Here is a 23622-nt window from a genome sequence, read left to right on the forward strand (position 1 = left end):
CAGTGCTAGAGCCCTCTTGCCCTTTCTATCTAGATTCACCCCACCTAGGTCCAGCAGGTCAGGGGTTGTAAAAGTTGCCCCTTGATCAAAGAACCCAAAATTCCACTGCTGGCACCATCCCCTGAGCCATTTGTTGATGGCATGGGTTCTCCTGTTCCTTTCAGTGTAAATGTAAAGGGCTTTGTGGAGATATTTATGAATATGTATGTTTGATGTCTATATAAGCTCGTGTTGTTATGGCGCGCCTCTAGCAATTCTGCTGCGCGCCCAGCGCTGTTTCGCCTTTATTTCACAATGAACTGCTTGCATTTAAAATTCAGCAGTGATCTCGTTTCTCACAGAAGGAAGCTTGGGATCTGTCGAAAACCTCCGCTCTGCCAACTGCGGTTAATGGGTCGAAACCCGCACAGAAGAACAGACTTGGAGTCGGGGTTTGCCCTCTCAGGGCTCCCCGGGGCTTCTGTAGGGCCCGCTCCGGCTGCCCCGTTGCCAAGGGATGCGATCCCCGATTCCGCCTGCAGGCCTCTCCCTCCAATGAGCGCGCGGTGGGGGCGGGCCCGCCGGGTTGCCCGGGAGACGGGGTTGGTTAGCGGCGGCGGTGGCGATCGCGCTGTCGACGCTGCGAGCTGACAGGTGAGGACTGGCGGCTGTCGCCACTGGCAAGCGGCCCTGCACTCGGCAGCCGGGCCGAGCCAAGCCGGGTAGGGCAAGAGGTGTGCGCTACGCCGTGTACTGCATCGCTGTGTGTCGAGGGGCGGCTCGGTTTGGGGGGTTGGTTGAACCTGGTGGGCGCCCGATTGGCCTGCGGGCGGCGATCCTGTGGGGTTCGGCCAGGCCGCGCCGCCCCGCCGCGGCCTGGGTACGGGGCGACTCGGGGGCTTTCGGGGCTTTGGGCGGTTATCTGAAGTATCCAGGAGCGGGCTGACGGCATTGTTGGGGTTTTGCACTGCTTTTGAGACTTTTCTACTGCGTTCGTATATGTACCTGCGTGCTTGTGTGGAAATGTAAACTTGAGTAAATACGTTGGCAGAAATATTTGGGAGAAGCCAACTGTGTGGAAAACGATTGCCTCCTTAGGAAGAGGGAAACCTCTGGGCTTATTTGTACTTCAGGTGCTTTTCCCAGCTGAGACAAGTGCGGGAAGGGTGAACGACTTATAGCTTAGAGAATGTAAAACAAACAAACAAAATTATGTACAAAAGCAAACTATAGGGTAAGTAAAGTGTATGAAAATAAATTTAAGACATCAAATCTCAAAATGATGGAATGAGTATTTAAAAAAAAATCTGTTAAATAAACTCTGAGCTCTTAAGAGATGTTGCTTTACATGAAAATGGTCATGCGCCAATTTGAGAATGTTCTGAAAATGACCGGTCTGAGATCTTTCAGTTACTTGGAATATTGTAGTAAAGATCATAATCCTGGGTTTTAAAATCAATAAAGACCATAGTGCTTTTAAAAATTGGCTTAACCACTGAATGATATCGAACGGAAATAGTTGGAAATTTCCTTTCAAGCACCAAAACTATTTGTTTCAAGAATATCTTTCTGATGGCCAAGTACTTGGTCTTTCAAAACCATCATGGGTTGGAAGTCCATTGTGTCTTTCTAACTAATTCTAGAGTTTAAATCCCTTCTATGTTAGGATTGCAGAACTTCCTGGTTTTATATCTCCTTATAAAATTTTATCATGACATGATGCAGTGTCCTGCTATTTGTAAGCATTTAAGGGGAAGAATTCTGTTAATAAACTCATAGAGTAAACAATGACATGCTTTTCAAAGTTTAGCAGTATTTTTCCTCTGAAGAGAATGGGGAGCCATATTTCCCATTGTTTTAAGACAAGTTCAAGTTGCTAACTGTTGTGCTTCCTAATCTTTTTAGTCCCAAAATAGGAGAAAATCACTTAGCTTATGTCACTTCTTTCCAGATTAAAGGCATAATGGTATAGTTTACTGATGCATTTTATGTTTTTTTTTATCAAGTAAGTGTCTTGCACAAGTTAGTCAAACTTTGTTTTATCATTACTTAAGTTTTGCCTGTCAGAACTGCTCAGAACCTTCAGGTAAGACTGTAGACATCTTTGGCTAATTGTAAGTCGTATGGAGGCATGGTGATCTAAAGAACTTGCAAAAGTAATATGGAGTATGAATGGAGAAATACAGATAACATCAAAATGTTAAAATACCATGGGAGCATTGTTTTACTTACTGATTTTTGATAGCTTATTAATTATTCTCCCTGACAAGGTATCTACTGTCTTCCATGTCTCTGTTTCAAAAGAAGTGTCATTCTGTGCATTCTATTGCACCAAATCTCAGACTCCTTAAATAGCTCTGACTGTTTAAAGAATCCATAACACAATGCTAAACATCTGACTTGGCCATATGCTGTGAGGAAAATTTCCATATATCAAGAACAACACACAAAAATCCTTGCTGAGTTTGACTAAGTCCATTTAGCTCAGTGAGCCAGTATTTTATTTCTAACAGTTCTCATCTACTGAAGATGAGAACTTAGGGAAAGCTGTATTTCTTCTTTCTGCAGTTTGTGAGTCAGAGCTCATGAGGAAAAGAAAAGTTACTTCAGCAAATCCTGGTGAAGCTATTGTGTTATAACTCATAGATTTTGTTATATATGCAGAAGATACACAAGAGGAGAAAGTAAATATCAATTTAACATTTGAATTATAGCAACTGGAGTTGAGAACTGAGAGTTTACTGTAGGGTATAGCCAGTTCAGTAACATAGTGTCTTTCAGCCTATTTAAGTTAGCCACTGAGCTGTATTCTGGGTGCTAGAGGACAGAAGTTTTGTACAGTATTTTTTCCCCCCAATTTAAGTTTCATAATAACCATTAATTCTTTTTTTGTTCGTTATTTATTCCTCTATTCCCCCTATTCTAGCACAGACTGGAGATTCTGGATTTGCTGGGATGGATGGAGATTTACTAGATTAGCAGTATCAGCTTGTGCAGTTTTGCTGACCTGTTTTTATGTTGTTGACAATATCACAGTCTAATTCTCAAGGCAGTTTCAAGTGTGAAAGCTCATCTCTTTCAGTTCTTTCTATCATTTGGCAGTGTTTTCATTTATGGTGATGACCTTGACTGCACCATTATCTCTGCTAAGGCTTCTCTGATTTTTTCATTTGGGCTGCTTTGGTCAGTTTTAGGTGTAAAGGTGTGTGTAAGCAGACAAGTTGATAATTTGTAATTTCAAAAATACTCCGCACTGATGAATCTTTCTATTCAGTGTCCAGAGTCTAATTTAGTGTTTAATGATGGAGGATGCTCTTGGAAGCAGTGGGAAATTATTAATGTAATTTTTTTTTCTTAGGCTGTACATTATAGGTCTTATACTGGTGAAGTTAATACTGCCTTTTCCCTAGTTAACGAAGCGGGGTTTTTTTAATGCTTCTACTGATGAGAAGTCTAGTTCAGGTACACAAACCTTTATCTACTTTCCAGCCTGTGTGGCTAATTTAAATTCAGCTTCTTAGCCTATACGATATCTGTAACACTTTTATATCTCTGGTAATTACTTTCTCCTTACTTTGTTTTTTAAAACACTGTATTTGAAATCTTTAAATCCATCTCTCTTGAATATGCTAAACAAACATAATGCCTGATATGATGGTGTTAAGCTTCTTCCTGTTTTGAAATAGCTTTCCTAACAGATGTCAGGAAAGAAAATTAAGATGTCTTCAAGTGTGAGGTTACTGTTGAGAAGAGATCTGTAATCATTTGTTACTAATGTACAGTGTGGGGTTTTTTATACTTAACCTGCTGTCTAGGAACATGCATGTGACTGTATCCCATTCAGTTTTTCAGAAAATGAAGTACAATCTTATTGTAGTTAAAGAGGCTTCTGGTTTTTGAGGTGCTTGTGGTGGGGTTTTCTTGGGGTTCTTCTTGCATTTGGCCCTCGAAGTGTCTGAACAGATCTATTAAATTGAATGTTTTGTAAAAATCCTTAGAACAGAAAATGTTTTAGAAAGCTGTCTTGTAGACAAACTTTTCAAGAGCTGATCTATTTTTCTAATAAAATCAACTCTAGCTTTCCTTTGTCCAGCTTTAGCTAGTTTTCCAAATTTTGAAAATTCTCATTAGCAGATGTGTGAGAGGGTACAGTTTGTATAAGATGATATACAGCTGGATGTCATCCACACTTCAGCTAGTCAACCTCTCTTATTACAAATGCACATGGATGATGAATGGCAAAAGGACATCACCAAGATGTGAGGGATTTTAGTTATTACCTTGAGCTTTACAGCTTTGCAGCTTTCAGAAAAAGAGGACACAGTCTCAAGCTGTGCCAGGGAAGGTTCAGACTGGATGTTAGGAAGAAATTCTTCACAGAGAGAGTGATTACCCATTGAAATGTGCTGTCCAGGGAGGTGGTGGAGTCACCAACATTGGAGGTGTTTAGGAGGAGACTTGATAGAGTGCTTGATTGCATGGTTTAGTTGATTAGGTGGCGTTGGATGATAGGTTGGATGCGATGATCTTGAAGGTCTCTTCCAACCTGGTTTATTCTGTTCTATTCTATTCTGTTCTGTTGTAGAGAGAATTATTACTTCTTTTTCCTTCTTTTCTTTTTTTACAATTCCCACCCCCCTACTTTCAATTTATTTTTTTTTAAGGTTTATTTGTGCTTCAGATGCAGATTTTAGTTTTCTGCATTGAGTGCATTGAGATAAATGTACTGAGGAAATGTTTTTGTTCTTATATCTGCCTTAGAAATGTACTTAAGTGTAAATTAAATATCAAGTACTATTAAACATCTAAATCATCAAAATATAGTTTTAAAAGTTATTATTATTAAACTATTTCTTTTCAAATGTGTTTGTTATCATTCCAGACTGGAATTTGCACTGTTACAATCTAAATTTACTATAATCTGTTTCTAAATAGCATGTTAGAATGCAATGACTGAGCTAGTCATAGATAAAAACAGTGAGCATGATACAAAAACCCCACGCAACATCTTTCTTGCCATATTAGCTGTTTGCTGACAGACTGAAAGATCTTTTTTTCTTTTTTTTCTGAGGCACTTCAGCTTTGAATATTTTTAAATTTTATAGCAGTTATGAAATTGAGACAAGCATTTATGTACAGAAATAGCTTTATGAATAAGACTATGATTTTTCTCTATGCACACATACATCCTGTGTGCCCCTTTTTGTCTCTTTTGACCAAGGAATTTATAAATGAAACATATTTGTCTTCTCTTTCTTGAATGTTATGTGTATTCTTCACAGAATATGAATAGAGGCATCTGTGAAGCTATAGAATTCTGGTACTGTATATATGCATATGCATATATGTATATGCATTTATGTTAATTTTTTTTTTTCAAAAATAAAAAGACTATAAAAAATTTCATTGATTTTTTTTTTTTCCAGATCCAATTATGAAACATCCTTAGGAAGATTGGTGATCAAGTCCTATCCACTGCTATTGTTGGCAGCTAGAGCCTAATCTCCTTCATAAACTGATAAAGCTCAATCTTAAAAATAGCCATGTTTTTGTCCTTGTACTCTTGTGTGAAGGTTGTTTTAAAGTCTCATCCCAGTGCAGATCTGGTGATGATGATGGTGTCCTGGTAAATCCATGCAGCTTGCTGGAAAAGAATAAATGAGGTGAAAACCAGAAAGGACAACCATTTAGAGTCCTGCTTCTGTTTGTGCCTTTAGTAGCTTTTGAGGGAGTAGGGGAGATCTTAATTCTTAAGTGACCACATATGACAGGATCATGGAGACACAGGTGTGCTCTGTCATTCTCATACAATTGCTTATTGCACAACCTTTCTTTAAACATTATATTTGAGGCTTTACTTAAGGATATTTAGGCTCATAACTCGCTTCATATTCTCAATGTAAATGCACTAATTAATAAATAAAATGAAAGACAGATGTTGTCTGAGTTGCAGATTTTTTTAAGAAACTGAGTGGGTTTTAGGTGTCCATAGTCGCTTTTGAGAATTTTATAGTTGTTGCAGTCATGCAGTCAGGGGGATTTTGTATGATGTCTCCAAAATACCACATTGATGAAGTGTGCTGCTGCAGTACTGAACTGTGTGAGGAATAGAACTTTTATTCCCTTTTTTACCTCTTGTTTTTGTTTGTATAATGCACTGTGAAATCTGATGTGAAACTTGGGAGCATACCAGAATAGGATAACTGGCTGGAGAAGGAATAATTACAGTCAGATACGTGAAACTCTCCCAAGGGAGAGAAAAAAGGAACAGATGCATTCCCATGAATTAGTGAAAATTAGGCTTTTAAAATTTCCCAGCCCTGTGCTGGTGGCTGTAGCTGAGCCCTTCAGGCTCTGCTGGTTGTGAACAATGGAGATGCAGATCTTTTCTCTCTCTTTTTTTCCCTCTTATTTAAAAATGTTAAACATAAGATGCTCAGCACTTGTGATAATTATGGCCCCTCCCACTGCGCCAGTTAAAACCACCCCCTACATAACCAAAACATATCGCTTCCCATGATTCTGAAGGTATTTTACATTTCTGTGCAAGTTTTTGTGCACACTTACTGCTTTTTGAGCCACATTTCTTGCAGACAGTACATTTGAAGAAAAAGGAAAGAATTTTTTAGGAGACACATAAGAATGACTCAAGCAGCATCTCATTTTCAGAGCTCGGAGGCACTGTAAAATCAAGCTTGAAGCACTAACCTGCTTCAATTTAAAATACTGGAATATATACTGTAGTAATTGTTTTAGTGACGATTTCTGTTTTCCAGTTCAGAATCCAATAGATACAGTAATTGCTGCTAAAATTATTGCCGATTATATATTAATGAATGTAAAGATTATTGTAGGATTGTATCACAGAGTTCAGATCTGATCTTCAGGTAGCTTGTGTTGAGAAAATTTTAGTACAGGGCTCATTGTATTTACGTGTCTTCAGGTTCTGTAATTTTTTATTACAACTGTGCCTTCTGTTATGGCTTGGATGACTTATATTTCCCACTGGTTTGATGAAGATGATTGGTATGAAGGACAACAAAGAGTAAGAATGGCTTAATATTTTCTCTTTTACTTCCTTTATATCTTTCTTCCTGATGATTATTCTATTACCAGTATTAAAAATACTATTCCCACAGTGGCACTTACAAGGGATTTTTAGTAGTTTTAATAAGCTTTTGAATCATAGATAAGCACATCTAAACTTTTTTTTTTTTTTAAATTAATGTTGCTGAATAAAAGATACTAGAAGGTTGGTGGCCACCTGCTTGCACATTCTCTAACATGTAATGAGATAGAAATCAAACATTTAATTTTATTGTATTGGGAGGAATTAATACACTGTGCATGGAGTAAATTAAAAGAATTATAAGCAGTAATTGAGTAAAACAAAACTATTTGGGAGTTATTAAATTCACCTGGAGTAATTTCCAAGTTGTACCTTCAGTATCTATGTATTTTTATTATTATTTTTTCAGGAGAAGAAGTCATTACTGTAGCAATGTTCATTAACTGCATGCCTTGGGGACGCTTGATCTGCTGCTGCTTTCATAGATTTATGATGGGAAGTGGATCTCTGTCACTTCTGTTTCACTGTATCAAGTTCCTTTATGTAATCATGTATTTCTGTTATTTTTGTCATTTTGACAGTATATTCTATGGTAAAGAATTGAAATGCAGGAGATGCTACTGAAACAGAAGGGCCAGCATCTGCCTTAATTACATTATTGCATCTAACTTGTTAATTCCATAAATATTAAGAACTAGCTGATTTTAATAATTTTCTACTGTTCTCATTTTACGTGTCACTCATGATATCAATGTTTCAGATGTGGAGTTATTTTTTAATAGCTGCTCATCAGGGATTCAAGTGCTAGATATGTCAAGAAGTAAACGTAGCTGAAATCAGAAGTGTCTTGGCAATTTGCCAGCTGAAAAGCAATTGGTGATTGTGGTAGCTCTGAGTTAGAGGATGAGAACAAAATTCTAATGGAAACTCTTACATGCTTTTTACTGAGATAGATACTGTTGTATATATTTCTTTGTATTACATACAGTACCCCAAAATTAGTTTTCTGGTACCATATCACTAGCCAGTACTCTGGAGATGATGCAAAATATGATTGTCTTAGATTGATTAGGTATGTAGTCCAACAATGCTGGTGATGTTAGAAATACCAGTGGTTCTCCATGCCCTGTTTCAAACCCTAGTATTGTTCTTTGGACTATCTTGTTAAAGTTGCACAATAAATGGTAATCTAGTTAACCTGTACAAGTGGTATAGTCAAGACAGTCAAAAAACATTCCTTTGTAAGACTTACCCAAGTTATGATTTTTAATTTTTTTTTAAGTTGTTAGCCTTAGGTTTTCTAAGCAGGATATCTACCTTGGATTAATTTACTTCCTTTTAATTTCAAGTAAGTGTTTCAAATCCACACTTTTTCCAAACCAGCAAGGGGTTTACAACTTCTTGTGAAGACAGAGATACTGTGGTTAAATCACAGAATCACCAAGGTTGGAAGAGACCTCAAAGATCATCAAGTCCAACCTGTCACCGCAGACCTCATGACTAAACTGTGGCACCAAGTGCCATGTCCAATCCCCACTTGAACACCTCCAGGGATGGTGACTCGAGCCTAAACTTCCCCTGAATTATAGCAGGAATTTGGCTCTCAGTTTATTGTAGAGGTTTAAAAGGCTGTGTTAGTAGTACACTTGTTCATTCAAAATGATTTTTTAAATAATAATATTATTTTCCTAGTCAGTGTCTGGATAATATACATAGAATACATAGAATAAACCAGGTTGGAAGAGACCTTCAAGATCATCGTATCCAACCCATCAACCAATCCAACACCACCTAAACAACTAAACCATGGCACCAAGCGCCCCATCAAGTCTCCTCCTGGACACCTCCAATGATGGTGACTCCACCACCTCCCCGGGCAGCCCATTCCAATGGGTAATCACTCTCTCTGTATAGAACTTCTTCCTAACATCCAACCTAAACCTCCCCTGGCACAGCCTGAGACTGTGTCCTCTTGTTCTGGTACTGGCTGCCTGGGAGAAGAGACCAACATCTGCCTGTCTACAACCTCCCTTCCGGTAGTTGTAGAGAGCAATAAGGTCACCCCTGAGTCTCCTTCTCTCCAGGCTAATGAATGCACTAATCTTGAACACTTGCTAGGTTATCATAAGTTAGGCAATGTAATCTGCAAATACTGGTTACAAGAGTCTTCTGATGATTTTGAAGAACCTTGCTGAAATTCAAAACCTAGTCTTTGGCACTCTTCCCTGCCTTTGGTCAATCTTCTGATACTCCAGGAGCCACAGATGGTCTCTGTGCCATTAATTGTAGACAGAAGGAGGAAAAAAGTTTTCACAACTTCACCAAAGAGCATACAAACTCTCTTGGTACTGCGCAGTGGTAAACTGGTAAACATCCTGTCACATTTAACAAGCAGTAAACTTCTGTTTAAAGGCAGTGCTTCAACTGATATTGAGATACCTGGTTCTTAAGAAATTAGAACTGAAATACCACACGCACTGCCATCTATTCTTTGTTTCTAAACATGTTTTTTCTTACGCATCTCTTAAAATCCATGACAACTGATCTTTGACAATACAAATACTGCCAAAGTTTTCATAGTGTAAGATTTCTTCTCATCTCTTGATGTATTTACTTTTGATATTCCCCAGATTCATAAAGTAATAGATAAAAATGCATTTAATGTAACAGGTGGCATAGAATAAAATTTAGAAAATGCTCATTCTAGAAACATTAATATTTTTGGAACTTTGCTCTGTTTAATCTTAATAAATTTAGTTTGTGTGTTGGCTTTTCAGCTGCATATGTACCAGAGTATGGATATAATGTGCTGAGTGTATTCCAGCCCCATTAGAAGAAGGCTAGTACTAATTCTGCTTATGTTCGTACATGACAGTCTGCTGTTGAAGCAGGCACAGTTGGTTTTCTCAATGTCATGCAGACATGCAGAGATTTCTTGGTGGGTTTGAAGACCTTCAATTTTTTTAGCAAGATAAATTCATTGCCTGTTATCTTTTGCTTCACACCGGTTCCATTGGATAGGGTAGTAAATTTGAAACTCTTTGGTTCAGTGGTCACATTTTCATCTGCAATGGATTTTTCCACAAAGGTGGGGAAAATATACCCAGTGTCTTTAGGGGAGGTGTTACTACTATATAATTAAAGAAGAATTTTAATTAATACATATTGACAGAAATACTGGTACCTGGGAACAATAGTCTGGATGAAACAGTTTCATGTGTGAAACATACAGGAGTGACATCAGGCTTTACACATAAGAAACTACATAAATCTATCTGGAAGGTAGTGACAGTAGAATGAACAGAACCAGAGTACACTAATACTTTACTGCATATAGCTGTTCAGAAACTAGGGGTTTGCACACAGAGAAGCATATTGATCAACACAAGGCTACTTTATTAATTTCTGTGTGCATGCCACACTGCATATGTGCTCATTTGGAAAGGTCAGACACCATCTGGACCACAATCACTAACAAGATAAGCCTATGTTACTGGTTGTGCTTGATGGTTATACATTTATGAATACTTAAAACATGCAAGCACACAGTTTGATAATTTGAGGGTGCTAAGTGATGGATTTAAAGAGCTATTATTATTCTATAAGCACTGTTGCAGTACAGTCAGGAAATACAAGAGCCATGAAATACACTGAGTAACTGAAGCAGAGGTTAAAATTAAAATGGTGCCTGTTAAGGAGCTGCAGTTGCCAGGTTACTGACACTGCCGTTTTGTGTGTGTATGCGACACAACGCTCAGTCATTTCTCCTGCATCCTTTAGTAACTGCATTATTCTCTGAACATCAAGGTTTAGTTCTTTCATCTGTTGAGTAAAGTGATTTCATTCTACAACCTGAGCAAGATTTTGCATTTTTGGGAGAAGCAAGGTACTGGAATGAACGTGGAAATTCCTAAGTGGTTTACAAAAAATGATGCCTATGCTAAGGTAGGGATTATTAGGCATTTATCTTTAAGTTACTGATATATAGCTATGTCTATGTATCTAGTCTGTTCAGTTGTTATTTTTAAATATCACTAACTTAATGGTATACAACATTTCAGTTTAATCCCTTCCCCCCAACCCCTATATTTAGCAACAAGAAAGGGCTTAGAGTGTTGTTGCTCATGTCAATAGAAAATAAAGGTTTTTGTTATCCTCCCTTATCTGTCCATCTCCTTGGAAACTGTGGGCTTCCTTTGGTAGCTTTCCCAGTGTGGTATACATTTTTACATGGGCAGTTGTTGTTTTTTTAGTGTAGATGTAAGAGTCCAATATGTTTACTTATACCTCACTTACTTTGAAATAAAATGCTTTTTTAACAAAGTAAGAGAAATCTCCATTGTATAAAATTATAACGTGTGAAATCATACCGATATTTATTCAGTTATACTGCATTTCTAGTTTTCTGCCATTTTACTCAGGTTATTCTGATAAATGCTGCTTTCTCCCTTGTTAGTATATTCAACAGAACATGATGTCTGAAAAGATCTGCAGAAAACTGCTTAAATGCATGGTACTTAGAATAACAGTATGCCACACAGTTGTAACTTCCTCTAGGTGTTATTTTATGAATTTACAAGAAGAGGAACTATTTGCAAGTTTAAAGTAACATATTAATAAATAAAGTGCATTCTTTTCTGTAATGCAATTCAGAATATTTTATGTTTGTTGTTCTTATTTTTTAGGTACACTTAAATAGAAAAAATCTATATGAAGAATCATCTTAATAATGCTTTTTAAGCATGTATTACTAATTCAGAGAAATAATGATATATTAAAAGGCAGCAGTTTTCTTCTAAATGTTGCTCCTCTGTAGGATACATTTCTATTTGAGTATCAGACTGAAAAATAGTACATTATTTAACAACAACAACAACAAAAAAGATTGTTTAAAATGGGGAATGCGATTTTTATTTGTAAATTTCTCTTCAAAACAGATTAAAGTTACCTTTTGTCTTTTATGTAAATGTAGAACAAAGAACAGAAAAATGTGTTCTTCTCTTTCAAATACAGTACTTAGTATGACATAGCCAGTAATGCTTACAGACATACGTTTAGAACTAGGCTGAAATAAGTTTATAGCCATTTGGTAACAATGATTTTTGGTCATGGTTAATCTAGTCTGAATTCTAATCAGTGACATATGCATTTGGAAACTATTAAAAATATCCAAAACTATGCAGGTGTCCTAATGACATGAAAAAGGAATAAGTTAAAGCCTTGTCATTGTAAGTCAGCTTCATGGAAAACATGAAAGTAGTAGTCCCAGTAGTGGAACTCTCTTCAAGACCAAAGCACTAATCTGTTTTGTGTAATCATAGTAATTGCAAAACCAGTGTAGAGGAGCTTTTTCTGTTCTAGATTTCAGCACTTAGGCTTGGAATCCTTATTCTCAGACACTTAGAACCAAGTTTTTTTCTAGATTTCATGTAGTCAGGAATAACTTCTTTCCTTCATAACAAAGCAAAAGGAAATATCTACTGAATAGATTAACAGGATTTTTTACATGCAGATTACTGCAGAATCCTACAAGACAATTCTGTTGTTCTGAAAGAACCATTTGGAATACTGTTTTGGCATCTGTAAGACATCATAACTTGTAATCAAGCCACAAATTTAAAACGTTTGAGGATAAATCTTCATTATAGACAATTGTCACATTTTGGTGTTGCTGCTGCTGATTCTTTAAATAATAAGATAAACTTTGTGTGGGATTCCTGTCCTTTGTAACATGAGATGGATTGCAGATGAGCTGCAATCTATAGAAGTATCCTTTCTGCAGAAGTTAAAAGTTGAGTATTGTTGCCAGAGACAGAAAGGAAGTCCAATAGCCAAAGCACTAGTATGCAGCAGAGCTGTATCTTGTAACTCATTTTTCCTGTATATTTCTGTTGTTATTCACTGGCTAAACATTTTATTTTCTTCACCCGTTTAGCACTCTGTCATAGTCTTTAAGCACAACAGTTTGAAGACCTTTTAAGACATATTGCATAACTTACTTATGTACAACATTATTAGCATATGGTTTATTTTGTCCAGCTGTCTTTATGGAGGATGGAAGGGAAAAGAGAGCACTGTAATATAGAAAGTGTTGAACCATGCTGCAGAAGAAAATGAAAGTGATGAACAGCTTCAGCTAGTATAAATTAAGAACTATCTTGAGTTTTCATGTGCTGTGCCTTTTTTTTTTCCTTTTTTTTTTCAAATTGATTCCTGTGAGTGATATTAAAATCCCTTTCCTGTATAGCACTGAGGCCTCTGAACATCTGCTTGACTTTATTTTGGATACATTCATTTGTACCTCATCAACACAAGACGTTGCTGTTAAATCATAAAGGCTGGCTATACTTTTAAGGCACATATGTATACATTATTTATGGGAGCAAAAATGTATTATTCTGTTCTTCAGCATTCTACTGCCTTGTTGTAGTCTAATAAATTTCTGTTTTAAAGGCAAAAATGTCACAGGTTAAACAAGTGGGACTTCTGGCTGCTGGATGCCAGCCATGGAACAAGGATGTATGTGCTGCTAGTGGGGACAGATTTGCCTACTGTGCTACCCTTGCTATTTATATTTATCAGGTAAGATTAGTTTTGCATTTTTACATTGTTGTCTGTTTCACTTTTAACCTTGTCAATAAGTGTTTCTACAATGTTTTTGGAAATATGATTGCTGCTGAGAAGATGTCTGTGTAAAGCTCAGTCTTCCATTCTAGATACCCCTTAGAAATTATTTTTCCTCCTTGTTACAGCTAGTGCAGAAGATTGATGTAAAATTTGTATTTGAAGTTATATATGTCAAATATTATTCTTAAAAGACAGGCTCTGAATCTAACAAACACTTGAGATGAATAAAGTGCAGCAACAGAAGAGAGGGTTCTAAGAAAGAAATGAATTCCACAGTTTCCTTTGAAGCTGCAGTGTGAGAATGGTCTTTTGAAGTAGTTTCATTCACTGTGCAAAGCTGTGGGTTCAGTGACCCACCTTTCTTTGATTTGGAACAAGTTACTGCTTTTTACATTTCTGGACTGCTTGGCACCAGGTCTTCTAAAGTTAGCAGATAGTATTCATCAACACCTAACCAAAAAGTAGAAATTACGTGGAATTTTCAGACTGAAATGTATGTCAGGAAACAAAGGATTTTCTTATTTTAAGTCCATGAGTTATACTGCTAGTAGGATTATAAGAAACAAGTCACTGTGTCAGGTTTGGGCTTTTTTTTTTTTTTTTCCATTGTGCTAAGTGATACAAGAAATGAGAAGAGATACAAAATGCTTTATTTATTATTATAAATAAAGCATTTTAGGATCATGTTTGACTGCTGTTACTAATATACAACAAGTTTTATATACAATTTACCATATATGTAATAGTTTACAAGTGGAACAAGGAAAGACTGTTAATAATGGCTGGGCTAATTGAGTATTTGACAACTTTTCAGTCTGAATCAAAATGCTTAAGAATGTAACATACTGAGATGTCAGGGACTTATAATTATTAAAGACACTATAAATTCATCTGTAAGTCTGATATGCTTGTATGAGCTTTCTCCAACCTAACAGTATGTAAAGTGGGTTTACAAAATACCTATCTTTTTTTAATGGATTTTACTTTTTGTTTAGCTGGATCACCGATACAATGAATTCAAGCTCCAAGCAATTATGTCTGAGCATAAGAAGACAATCACAGCCATATCTTGGTGTCCCCACAATCCTGACATTTTTGCAAGTGCCAGTGCAGATAGTTTAGTAATCATTTGGAATGTCACTGAACAGAAAGTTGTGGCCAAATTGGACAATACAAAAGGTATTTCAGACATGGAGATTTATTTGATCTATTTGATCCATACAGCTTTTTCATCCAATGGTATCAGAAATACTTGATAGAGAATAAACTCTAAGCAGTTAGTAATCCAGAGGTTTTACTATTGTATAATGCAATATTCTTGCCAGATTTGTTGCAGGTCATTTTAGAAAATAATGATAATGCGTTTGAGTTAATTGCTGAACTATTATAACTGATAAATTTAGGAATTTTCTTTGCCATTGTTTTCTTTTTGAGCAGGAAAATAATTTCTTTTTATTTTTTTACTGTGTAAAAGGATAACTAATAATGATTTAAACATTGTGTGTGTTCATGAAGACCTTACAGAAGTGAAATCAAGTAAAATGTAGCCTTCAGCAGATTCAAATCTAAATTACGAGTGAAAACCAGCTTTTGTTTAAACACCCTAATGCTTTTCTACCTGCATCTTGAAACTGGTGATTTGGCTTTTGTAATAGAAGTCTAGGGGGTTAAAAGTCTTTGCCTGACACTTTTCCTGGACAGCTTTTGATTCATACCCTTAACTCAAAACCAGCACCTGTATTTCTGTTCTTACAGTCTCTGTCAGGTGTCATAGAATAGAATCACAGAATCATAGATTGGTTTGGGTTGGAAGGAACCTACAAAGGTCATCTATTCCAACCCACTTGTAATGAGCAGGGACACCCTTCACTAGATCAGGTTGTCCAGAACCCTGTTGAGTGTGGCCTTGAAGATCTCCAAGGATGGGGCCTCCATGACTCCTACGTTTGCATTCTTGGAAAACAGATGCAACCCAAGAGCAGTCAATATTTGATGACATAGGGAGACATTTTGTGACCCCCTCCTCTGTTCTTTCCAGAGCACATAGGATATCTCTGAAAAACTTCTGTATCTTGCATTTTCTACAAAAGGAATAAGTAGGAGAAAACCCACGCTGATTTAATGGATTCTAAAAGGAGTATTGTCTTAGTTTATGCATTAATATAAAACCTTACACTTCTTTTTCGATACATTGCTTGTTTAAAAAACTACTTTAGCCAATGGCTACCAGTGAAAAAGTGTTATTATTATTTTAAACTTTTAAAAAGTTAGTTTCCTTTTAGAATAATATGTTTAAGCCTCCTATTAATGCTGCTTCTTACTCTCTTTGACATTTCCATATTAAAATGTCTAAATACAAACAGTTTTGAAATTGCAGCTTGATGAGTTTGTCATTTTTTCTTTCAGATACTTACTATTAAGTTAGGTCACTGAGAGTTGGAGAGCATAAGATGAAAATCCTTATACTACAATGCTTACAGTTAAGTGTTAGGCAACTGAATTTAAACTGTCATATATCCAGAAGGAAGCTACCAAGTGTTCCCTCTGATTACAGAGCTAGCTTTCCAATTTTGTCACAAATACCTACCTCTACTACATTTATCTCTAAATTAAATTCCATTTTGTTTTGTAAAATTAGACACTGTAAACTTTTTAGTATCAGATTAGTAGCAAATAGCTTACAGTAAAATGTTAACAGTGAATGAGTAAAGTATTGTGATTTGCTTTAGCATTAACAAAGTATAGGTATCATAAAATACACCCCATCAAAGTAGTAGTTAAATAATTTGGGAAACAGTCTACTTCCTATGTATAGATATATGTAGTTTAATTCTGCACTGTAAGATGTTCACACAGCTGTCTAATATTTTGTTGTTGAGTAATAATTTATATAGCTTTTAAAGACAATTACTGATACTGACTCAAGCAGTAATGCACTGAATTTCATATCCTGGTTCTTACAAGGTTTACCTATATGTTTCAGGAATTCCTGCATCACTTAGCTGGTGCTGGAATGCCGGTGATGCAGTTGCATTTGTGTCCCACAGAGGTCCATTGTACATCTGGACTATCTCAGGACCCGACAGTGGGGTAACTGTACACAGAGAAGCACATAGTTTTTTGTCAGATATCAGTCTATTTAGATGGCATCCAAAGAAAAAAGGAAAAGTAGTATTTGGCCATACTGACGGAAGCCTCTCTATTTTTCAGCCAGGTAAAAACTGCTATGGTAAAATATTTATTTTTATGTATATATATCTCTTGTCTCAGTATATGCATGTAATTCTGCACTTCTGTCATTTAGGTTTTATAGTATATGCACTTTGCAATTATCTTGTATACAAGCATAAATGGAGGTAGCAGTTTATGTTATTAATTGTTGTGCAGTCTTAAATTATTTCCCCCATGTCTGGTAATAGATTTATAAAATTAGTCTAAATATAATGTGCATTAAACAGCATTTTCCCTAGAAAATAATAATGAGAGTTATTTTCAGACTGTTCCCCAGTGACCAAAAACTTTTCAGCATTTTTTCAGTATGTATCACAATAGGCTTAGTTGTACATCAATCATTAAAGAATATAGGTGGGTCATGGAATTTATCGTAACAAGTTGATTGTATTCTTCATTACCAAAATTGAAAATTAGATCACAACTTCAGAACTATAGATCTAAGTTAATTACTCTTTTGGACTGTACACTTTCTTACAAAAATGAGAGCCAGCTCTTGATAATAAGAAAAAGTGAGGAAAAAACCATCTTCTTAGAAACTTTCAATAATACAGATCATCAAGTGAAATAATTCTTCTGTTTTGCAGGTGTCAAATTAGATATTTAATGGCTTGTTCTGGCTTCAAAATCTGTCACCATTTCATAATTGCACACCTGAGTTTGGGGGGGCACAAATCTAAAGGCAATTGTTCATAAAGAGTTTTTTGTCTGCCACAATTATTTTTTCCTAGGTCATGCTGCCTTTATTTTTGCCTGTATTTGCTGTGGTATGCAGATATTCTTAAATGACTGGATATTTTAGGCTGCGCTGCAAACCTTTACTTGTGGAAAATGTTATAACAATGTATATGATTTACTGTACTTTTCATTAATATGAACTTATGTTAATAGACCTGACAGCTGTTTTTGTTTTCTGCTGAGTTAAAAAGAAAGTTCTATCTGATAGAGCTGGAAATACTTTAAGTCAAATACTACTAAACCAGCTTCATGAATTTCACTGGTGCATACAGTAGAGCAGGCTACTAAAAAATCCAGGGAGAGACAAAATTGATATTTGCAAATCTTGTAACTATTGAAAGGATATACTTATTTTTACTTTGAAATTATCTGTTTTCTTGTGCCCCTAAAGGCTCTAAAAATCAGAAACATGTCTTAAGACCGGAGTCTCTTGAAGGAACAGATGAAGAGGATCCAGTTACAGCACTGGAGTGGGACCCTTTGTCAACCGACTACCTTCTTGTTGCTAATTTACATAATGGTATTCGATTAGTTGATTCTGAGTCTCTGTCCTGTATCACAACTTTTAATTTTCCCAGTGCGGCAGCATCCGTTCAGTGTTTAGCCTGGGTTTCCAGTGCGCCTGGAATGTTTATAACTGGAGGTAAGCCCTTTTATTTCCTGATTTATACAAAGGTGATAAATACAGGACTGAGTCTTCAAAATTGATACTTCAAATACTATCTGTGTCATAAAATTTCTGTATTTCTATAAACAAAAGCATACCTGCATTATACAAAATAATTACATGAAACTGTAGAAAAGAAAAAGAAACAGAAAACTACACTGAGGAGGTTTTGCTTACTTCATATTTGTTGTGTACATAAAGAAGTTACTTCAAACTATTTTTTATACTGAATATTTTCCTCATGCACACTTTAGCAACATATGACAGTTACTTTGGGGATGGGAAGGAAAATGTGTTGTACTGGTGGATGTCACTTCTTGAGCCCCTGCTTTTTTTCCCCTCTACTTTCCCTCTACTTTCCCTCCCTCTTTTTTCTGCCTCATTTCTACACCATAGATGTTACTGCTGAGGTTGAACTAATGAATAAGGAAAGAGGGACTGTGCGAATATTTCATAATAAAAGAGGTTCCATAGTTTATCTACTAAGGTTTAAATAACTAATGTTGTTAATAGTGGTATCACCCTGGAGATGACAGTGCCTGCTTATAAAATCCTTCCTAGGATTCTAAATTACATTAATTTTTTTATTTTTGCTTACATTAGTCCACAAATTGCATACCTCTGTGTACAGCAAAAAGAGAGTGATAAATGAAGTGGTTTTTTTTTTTATGTTTTCTTGAACCTCAGATTCTCAGGTTGGTGTGTTACGTGTTTGGAATGTTTCACGTACAACACCTATAGATAATTTTAAATTGAAGAAAACCGGTTTCCATGGTTTACATGTGCTAAGTTCTCCTCCAAAGAAAAAGTGTAAGTGTAACTTTGAGTGTTATTCATTGCAGTGTCTGCAAGCTAAGGAAATCTTGTTTGTGAACCTTGTTATATTCAAGTTGGTCTCTGTAAGTTTGTGTAGACTGTATTTCTAAAGTAAACAAAATACCCTCTGGTACCAGTGGACTAGAAAATGCATAAAGGATCAAGTACTTTATAAAGTCCTTCTGTAGCAGGTGATGCTTCATACAGTAGTTCTCCATTTCTTTTGTTTTTACTCTCATTGGAATACAAAGCATTTTACTCTTTGTTATTTATTACTAAATTTAAAACGTATAAAATAATCTTACCTATTTATATCTTTTGCTTTTATTTTGTTAAGCACATTCATCACAGTATCCTACTAAAAATCACCATACATCCTCAACAAGTGAGGCTGTTCCTCCTCCAACTTTAACCCAAAACCAAGCATTTTCTCTTCCTCCTGGTCATGCTGTCTGTTGCTTCATGGATGGTGGAGTGGGGCTGTATGACATGGGAGCCAAAAAGTGGGATTTCCTTAGAGATTTGGTATGTTTCATTTCTGTCTTTAGAATGAGAGTTTATTTGGCTTACATGCTTTCTTCTAACAGCAAAAAAATGAGAATGAAGTCTTCACAGCACTGCAAAACAGTTTCTGTGATTAAAAGGAGTCTAAATTTCTAGGAAACAAAATGACACTTCTGAAGTTAAAATTAACTCTTCATTTCAAAAGGCTGAATCTTGTTGGTTGTATTCTGTCAGTTTGGTTTTATCTAGAAATAAAGATATAAGGCCTTGGGTTTGTTAGCTGCTTTATTAGGGTTTGAACTGAAATTTTAGTTTGATGACCTTAGAAATGGTATAAAGAGAATTTACTATAAACCAGAATCAAAGTTCTAGTCAAATCACAGAGGAAAATATATGCAACTCAGATGATCAGGTCACTCGGTTTAAAATGACAAATACTGAATTAGTAAGTCTTTCTTGAAGCAGAAATTCAGAACTGGGTTTGTCAGATATTAGGTGAACCTCCTCTTCATTCTGCTTTTGGCTATTATTGAAGATTTTTCATTTTTCACTCTTCCCTTGTTATGAGAGAAACTTGAATCTGCCTCCATATGCATTTGAATAGAGACTGCTGGTTAGCATTCTTTTTCCATTTTTAATGGTTTTGGTCCTGCAAAGCTTCTGAGGCATAAAAAAATTGCATATTATGTTTCTCATGTGTCTACCAAATTAAATTCTACAAATGCATGTCTTAGAAAATGAGAAACTGATGCAAAAATTTTAATGGATTGAAGTTTAAACTGCAGTAGAGCATAGACTGTAGAAACATGTACAACTCAGTGGAATAGTAGAAAATTTGTAGAACATGATCAATATACTAAGCTTTATTTTTTTCAGTCAGAGAATTTTGCCCTTTAATTAAATAGGTTTTGGGGTTTTTTACAAATATTTTTCCCTTTTTTTTTTTTTTTAGGTTGACTCTTGTCATTCTACCTTTTATCAACTCAGTTCCAACAGGAAATACCAGCAAGTCCCTGGCACTGCATCACTTTGTTGTTTCAGGGTGGAATTTTGTTGTCATTAGCAATGATCTATGAAAGGGAGGAGTGTTGTAGTCCAAGCTATTTTACGCCTTTTAATTCTGACTGAGCCATAACATATAGAACATATTGAACTCAGACCTAACAGATTATAATACCATGTATTTTAGAGTATGATCTAGAGTTGGACTTTTGACAAAAAATCAAATTTAATAAAAATGGATTAAATATTTGTTTCATTTAAGGGACATGTTGAGACCATCTTTGATTGCAAATTCAAACCCGATAACCCTGATCTTCTTGCTACAGCTTCATTTGATGGCACAATAAAAGTTTGGGACATAAATACTTTAACAGCGGTTTACACATCTCCTGGTAATGAGGGGGTTATTTATTCCATTTCTTGGGCTCCAGGTGAGAATATTTTGCTTTAGGTCTAAATATTTTTTGAATTAGCATTGACTAGCGGAATTTGTGTTATTCAAGTGTGAGATAGGAGGGTATCTTGTAAGATTTAAACATAACTGAAGTGTTATCAGTGAAACTTACAGAACTCAATGCTTCAGACTTTGTTGATGACTACTCATACTTTTCCTGCTTCTTTCACATCCCTTACTCTTTGAGTTCCTCTCCACATTGTACTTTATTCCTAATGTATAACTGAATGGATACCACCATTTGTATTTAGTTTCAAAAGACCTTTGAACTTAGTGATTACTCTATTTTTACCCATCATTCTCCTGCCTGAATTTTCCCATCTTACATGTGTACCTCTCTAGACTCTTCCTGCATATATTGCCATTTCCACCTCTGAAGTGGGATATAAAATAAGTTACAACTTTCATATATTTGTGCCATCTAGATACTTGGAAAAGTGTAACTATATTGGGATAGAGGGTCATTATGGTAATGAATGTTCAGCTGCTTTTGGATTAGCCTTTAATTCAGTTTTCAGGGTCTCCCTGTGGAATCATATATACTAAGATTTTCCACCATGGAACATGTGGTTACAGATTGAGCTACATAATTGATGGGCTTAGGTTCTGCACTGGTGCAAGATTAAGAAAAAAATCCTGTTAGATGTTCTGTCACAGCCTTCCTGTCTTAGTATGTAGGAAACTTGAATATGCTCTAGCTGCTACAACTTTAAGCTTGAAGCATTAAGTTTATATCTCTTTCTTCAGTTTGAGACATATGTATTGTGGACATTATTTCATAGAGTCATAGAATGGTAGGGGATTGGAAGAGCCCTCCAAAGATCATCAAGTCCAATGCCCCTGCCAAAGCATGATCACCTAGGGATCTTTTTTTTTTTCTCTCTTGCCACCTTAACTTTGAGCAGACATTAAGAATACTTTTTACAATGACACTTTTATTTTGCCCTTTCCTCAAAATAAGAATGTAGAAAAGCAGGTTTTGGGGCTTTTGTTGAAATTAATGTTTGTGATTTAGTGTCAGATGCTGTCCTTAAACTCTGAAAAACTCTTGTTTATGTACCATTCATGACTTCTGTTTATATTACATTTCTTGAAGTTACAGTGCAAACTCATTAGTCAAATGATACTGTGATCTTATATTTATTGTGAGATCTTACAAATGTCTTTCTCTAAAGGAGATCTGAACTGCATAGCAGGTGCAACATCTAGAAATGGTGGTTTCATCTGGGATGTCAGAAAAGGCAAAATGATAACCAGATTCAGTGAGGTAAGCTGAAATTACTTCTTTTTTTTTGGTCTATACGAATGTATTTCAGGTGTTGCCTTTATTGTCTATAAATAAAATGGGTCAGAGTTCATATTTTTGTAAAAGGTTGCTGTTATATAAATATATAAAGATTATGCGGATGCCAGCTTATCTCTGAAGCAGGAGCATTTTCACCTCCTCAGACTGAGTTTGTGATGTGAGGATGATGAAGCACCAAATTATCTCGTTTCCTAAACCTGGTCCTGTAATGATGCACAGCAAAAGCATAGCAGATTCTATCTTAAACATGTAAATATAGATGGATGTATTGACTTGGTATCAAAATGTAAAATTCTGTTCTGTATTTTCATACATAAGACCCAGAAAAAAAATTCAGTTCCTGAAGTCTGGACCCATAAAGCTGTATTTTGCAGCACAGTGAACAATTGGCCTTATTTAGAATCTTGTCTTTTGTTACCTGAAATCTGTGCAAATCCTGAAACTGTAGCATAATTGTTAATGGCAGTAGAAGCTATCTAATACTATGTTGTGTATTAGTATACAGCTGTAATATTCAGATAATACAGACATAATGAACTGTAGCACCTGTTGCTAGGACATTTTTTAAGAAGACAAGGATGGTGTAGGGGGTATGGAGAACTGGGGAGGTGGGCATAAAACATTCAGGAGTTATTCAGTTTTAGCACCCACAAGATTAGCTCTTGTGCTACTAAGCTTCCTTTCTCAAACACTCATCCTAATATGCGTCCCACTAAAGTTTTCACATACCACAAGTATTCATGCCCAGTAACTTCATTATTCCAGCAAGCAGCTAACCCCTTTTTTTCAGTCTTCAGGTTTATATAGTTATGCGCTTCTTATTCTTCTACTTGACCCAGTTCTGTATCTTAGATCCTGAAGAATATGATATTTTTACTGTGTGTCTGTCCTCAGCCCAAATTTTTGGACTTGGATTCTCAAATGTTGTAGCTGTATTCGGGACTGATTACAATGTGATTTTGCATAGTATGCATTGCTGGGAGAAAAGGGCTGAAACACATAGGAGAATAAAACAAAAAGATGAGTCAATAGATGAGAGAAAAAGGGGTGAATTATTTCTTATTGATAGGTATTTTGCATTTTTTGAAGCATGGAAAGAATGGAATCTTCTGCATTGCCTGGAGTCATAAAGATTCCAAAAGAATAGCAACCTGCAGCAGTGATGGATTTTGGTAAGTTACTGGAAGAGAAAACCTAACTGCTAAGTGCACTTGTCAAGTCAGTAAACT

General features: G+C 35.9%; 1 protein-coding gene across 6 annotated transcripts in view; it reads left to right on the forward strand.

The window, feature by feature from the left end:
* The first annotated feature begins 602 nt into the window (after positions 1-602).
* Positions 603-23622, forward strand: part of WDR17 (WD repeat domain 17) — a 44478-nt gene continuing 21458 nt past the window's right edge. Inside the window, exons 1-10 of one of the 6 annotated variants that reach the window (XM_054166203.1) lie at positions 603-633; positions 13502-13630; positions 14671-14854; positions 16659-16889; positions 18036-18287; positions 18999-19121; positions 19465-19652; positions 20896-21064; positions 22263-22354; positions 23483-23565. In XM_054166203.1, the coding sequence (XP_054022178.1) occupies positions 13508-13630; positions 14671-14854; positions 16659-16889; positions 18036-18287; positions 18999-19121; positions 19465-19652; positions 20896-21064; positions 22263-22354; positions 23483-23565 (1445 nt within the window). In that variant the 5' untranslated portion in view covers positions 603-633; positions 13502-13507. The other 5 variants (XM_054166187.1, XM_054166194.1, XM_054166225.1 and 2 more) reach the window with 5 other exon arrangements.

This window comes from Dryobates pubescens, chromosome 1 (assembly GCF_014839835.1).
Source record: "Dryobates pubescens isolate bDryPub1 chromosome 1, bDryPub1.pri, whole genome shotgun sequence".
NCBI lineage: Eukaryota > Metazoa > Chordata > Aves > Piciformes > Picidae > Dryobates > Dryobates pubescens.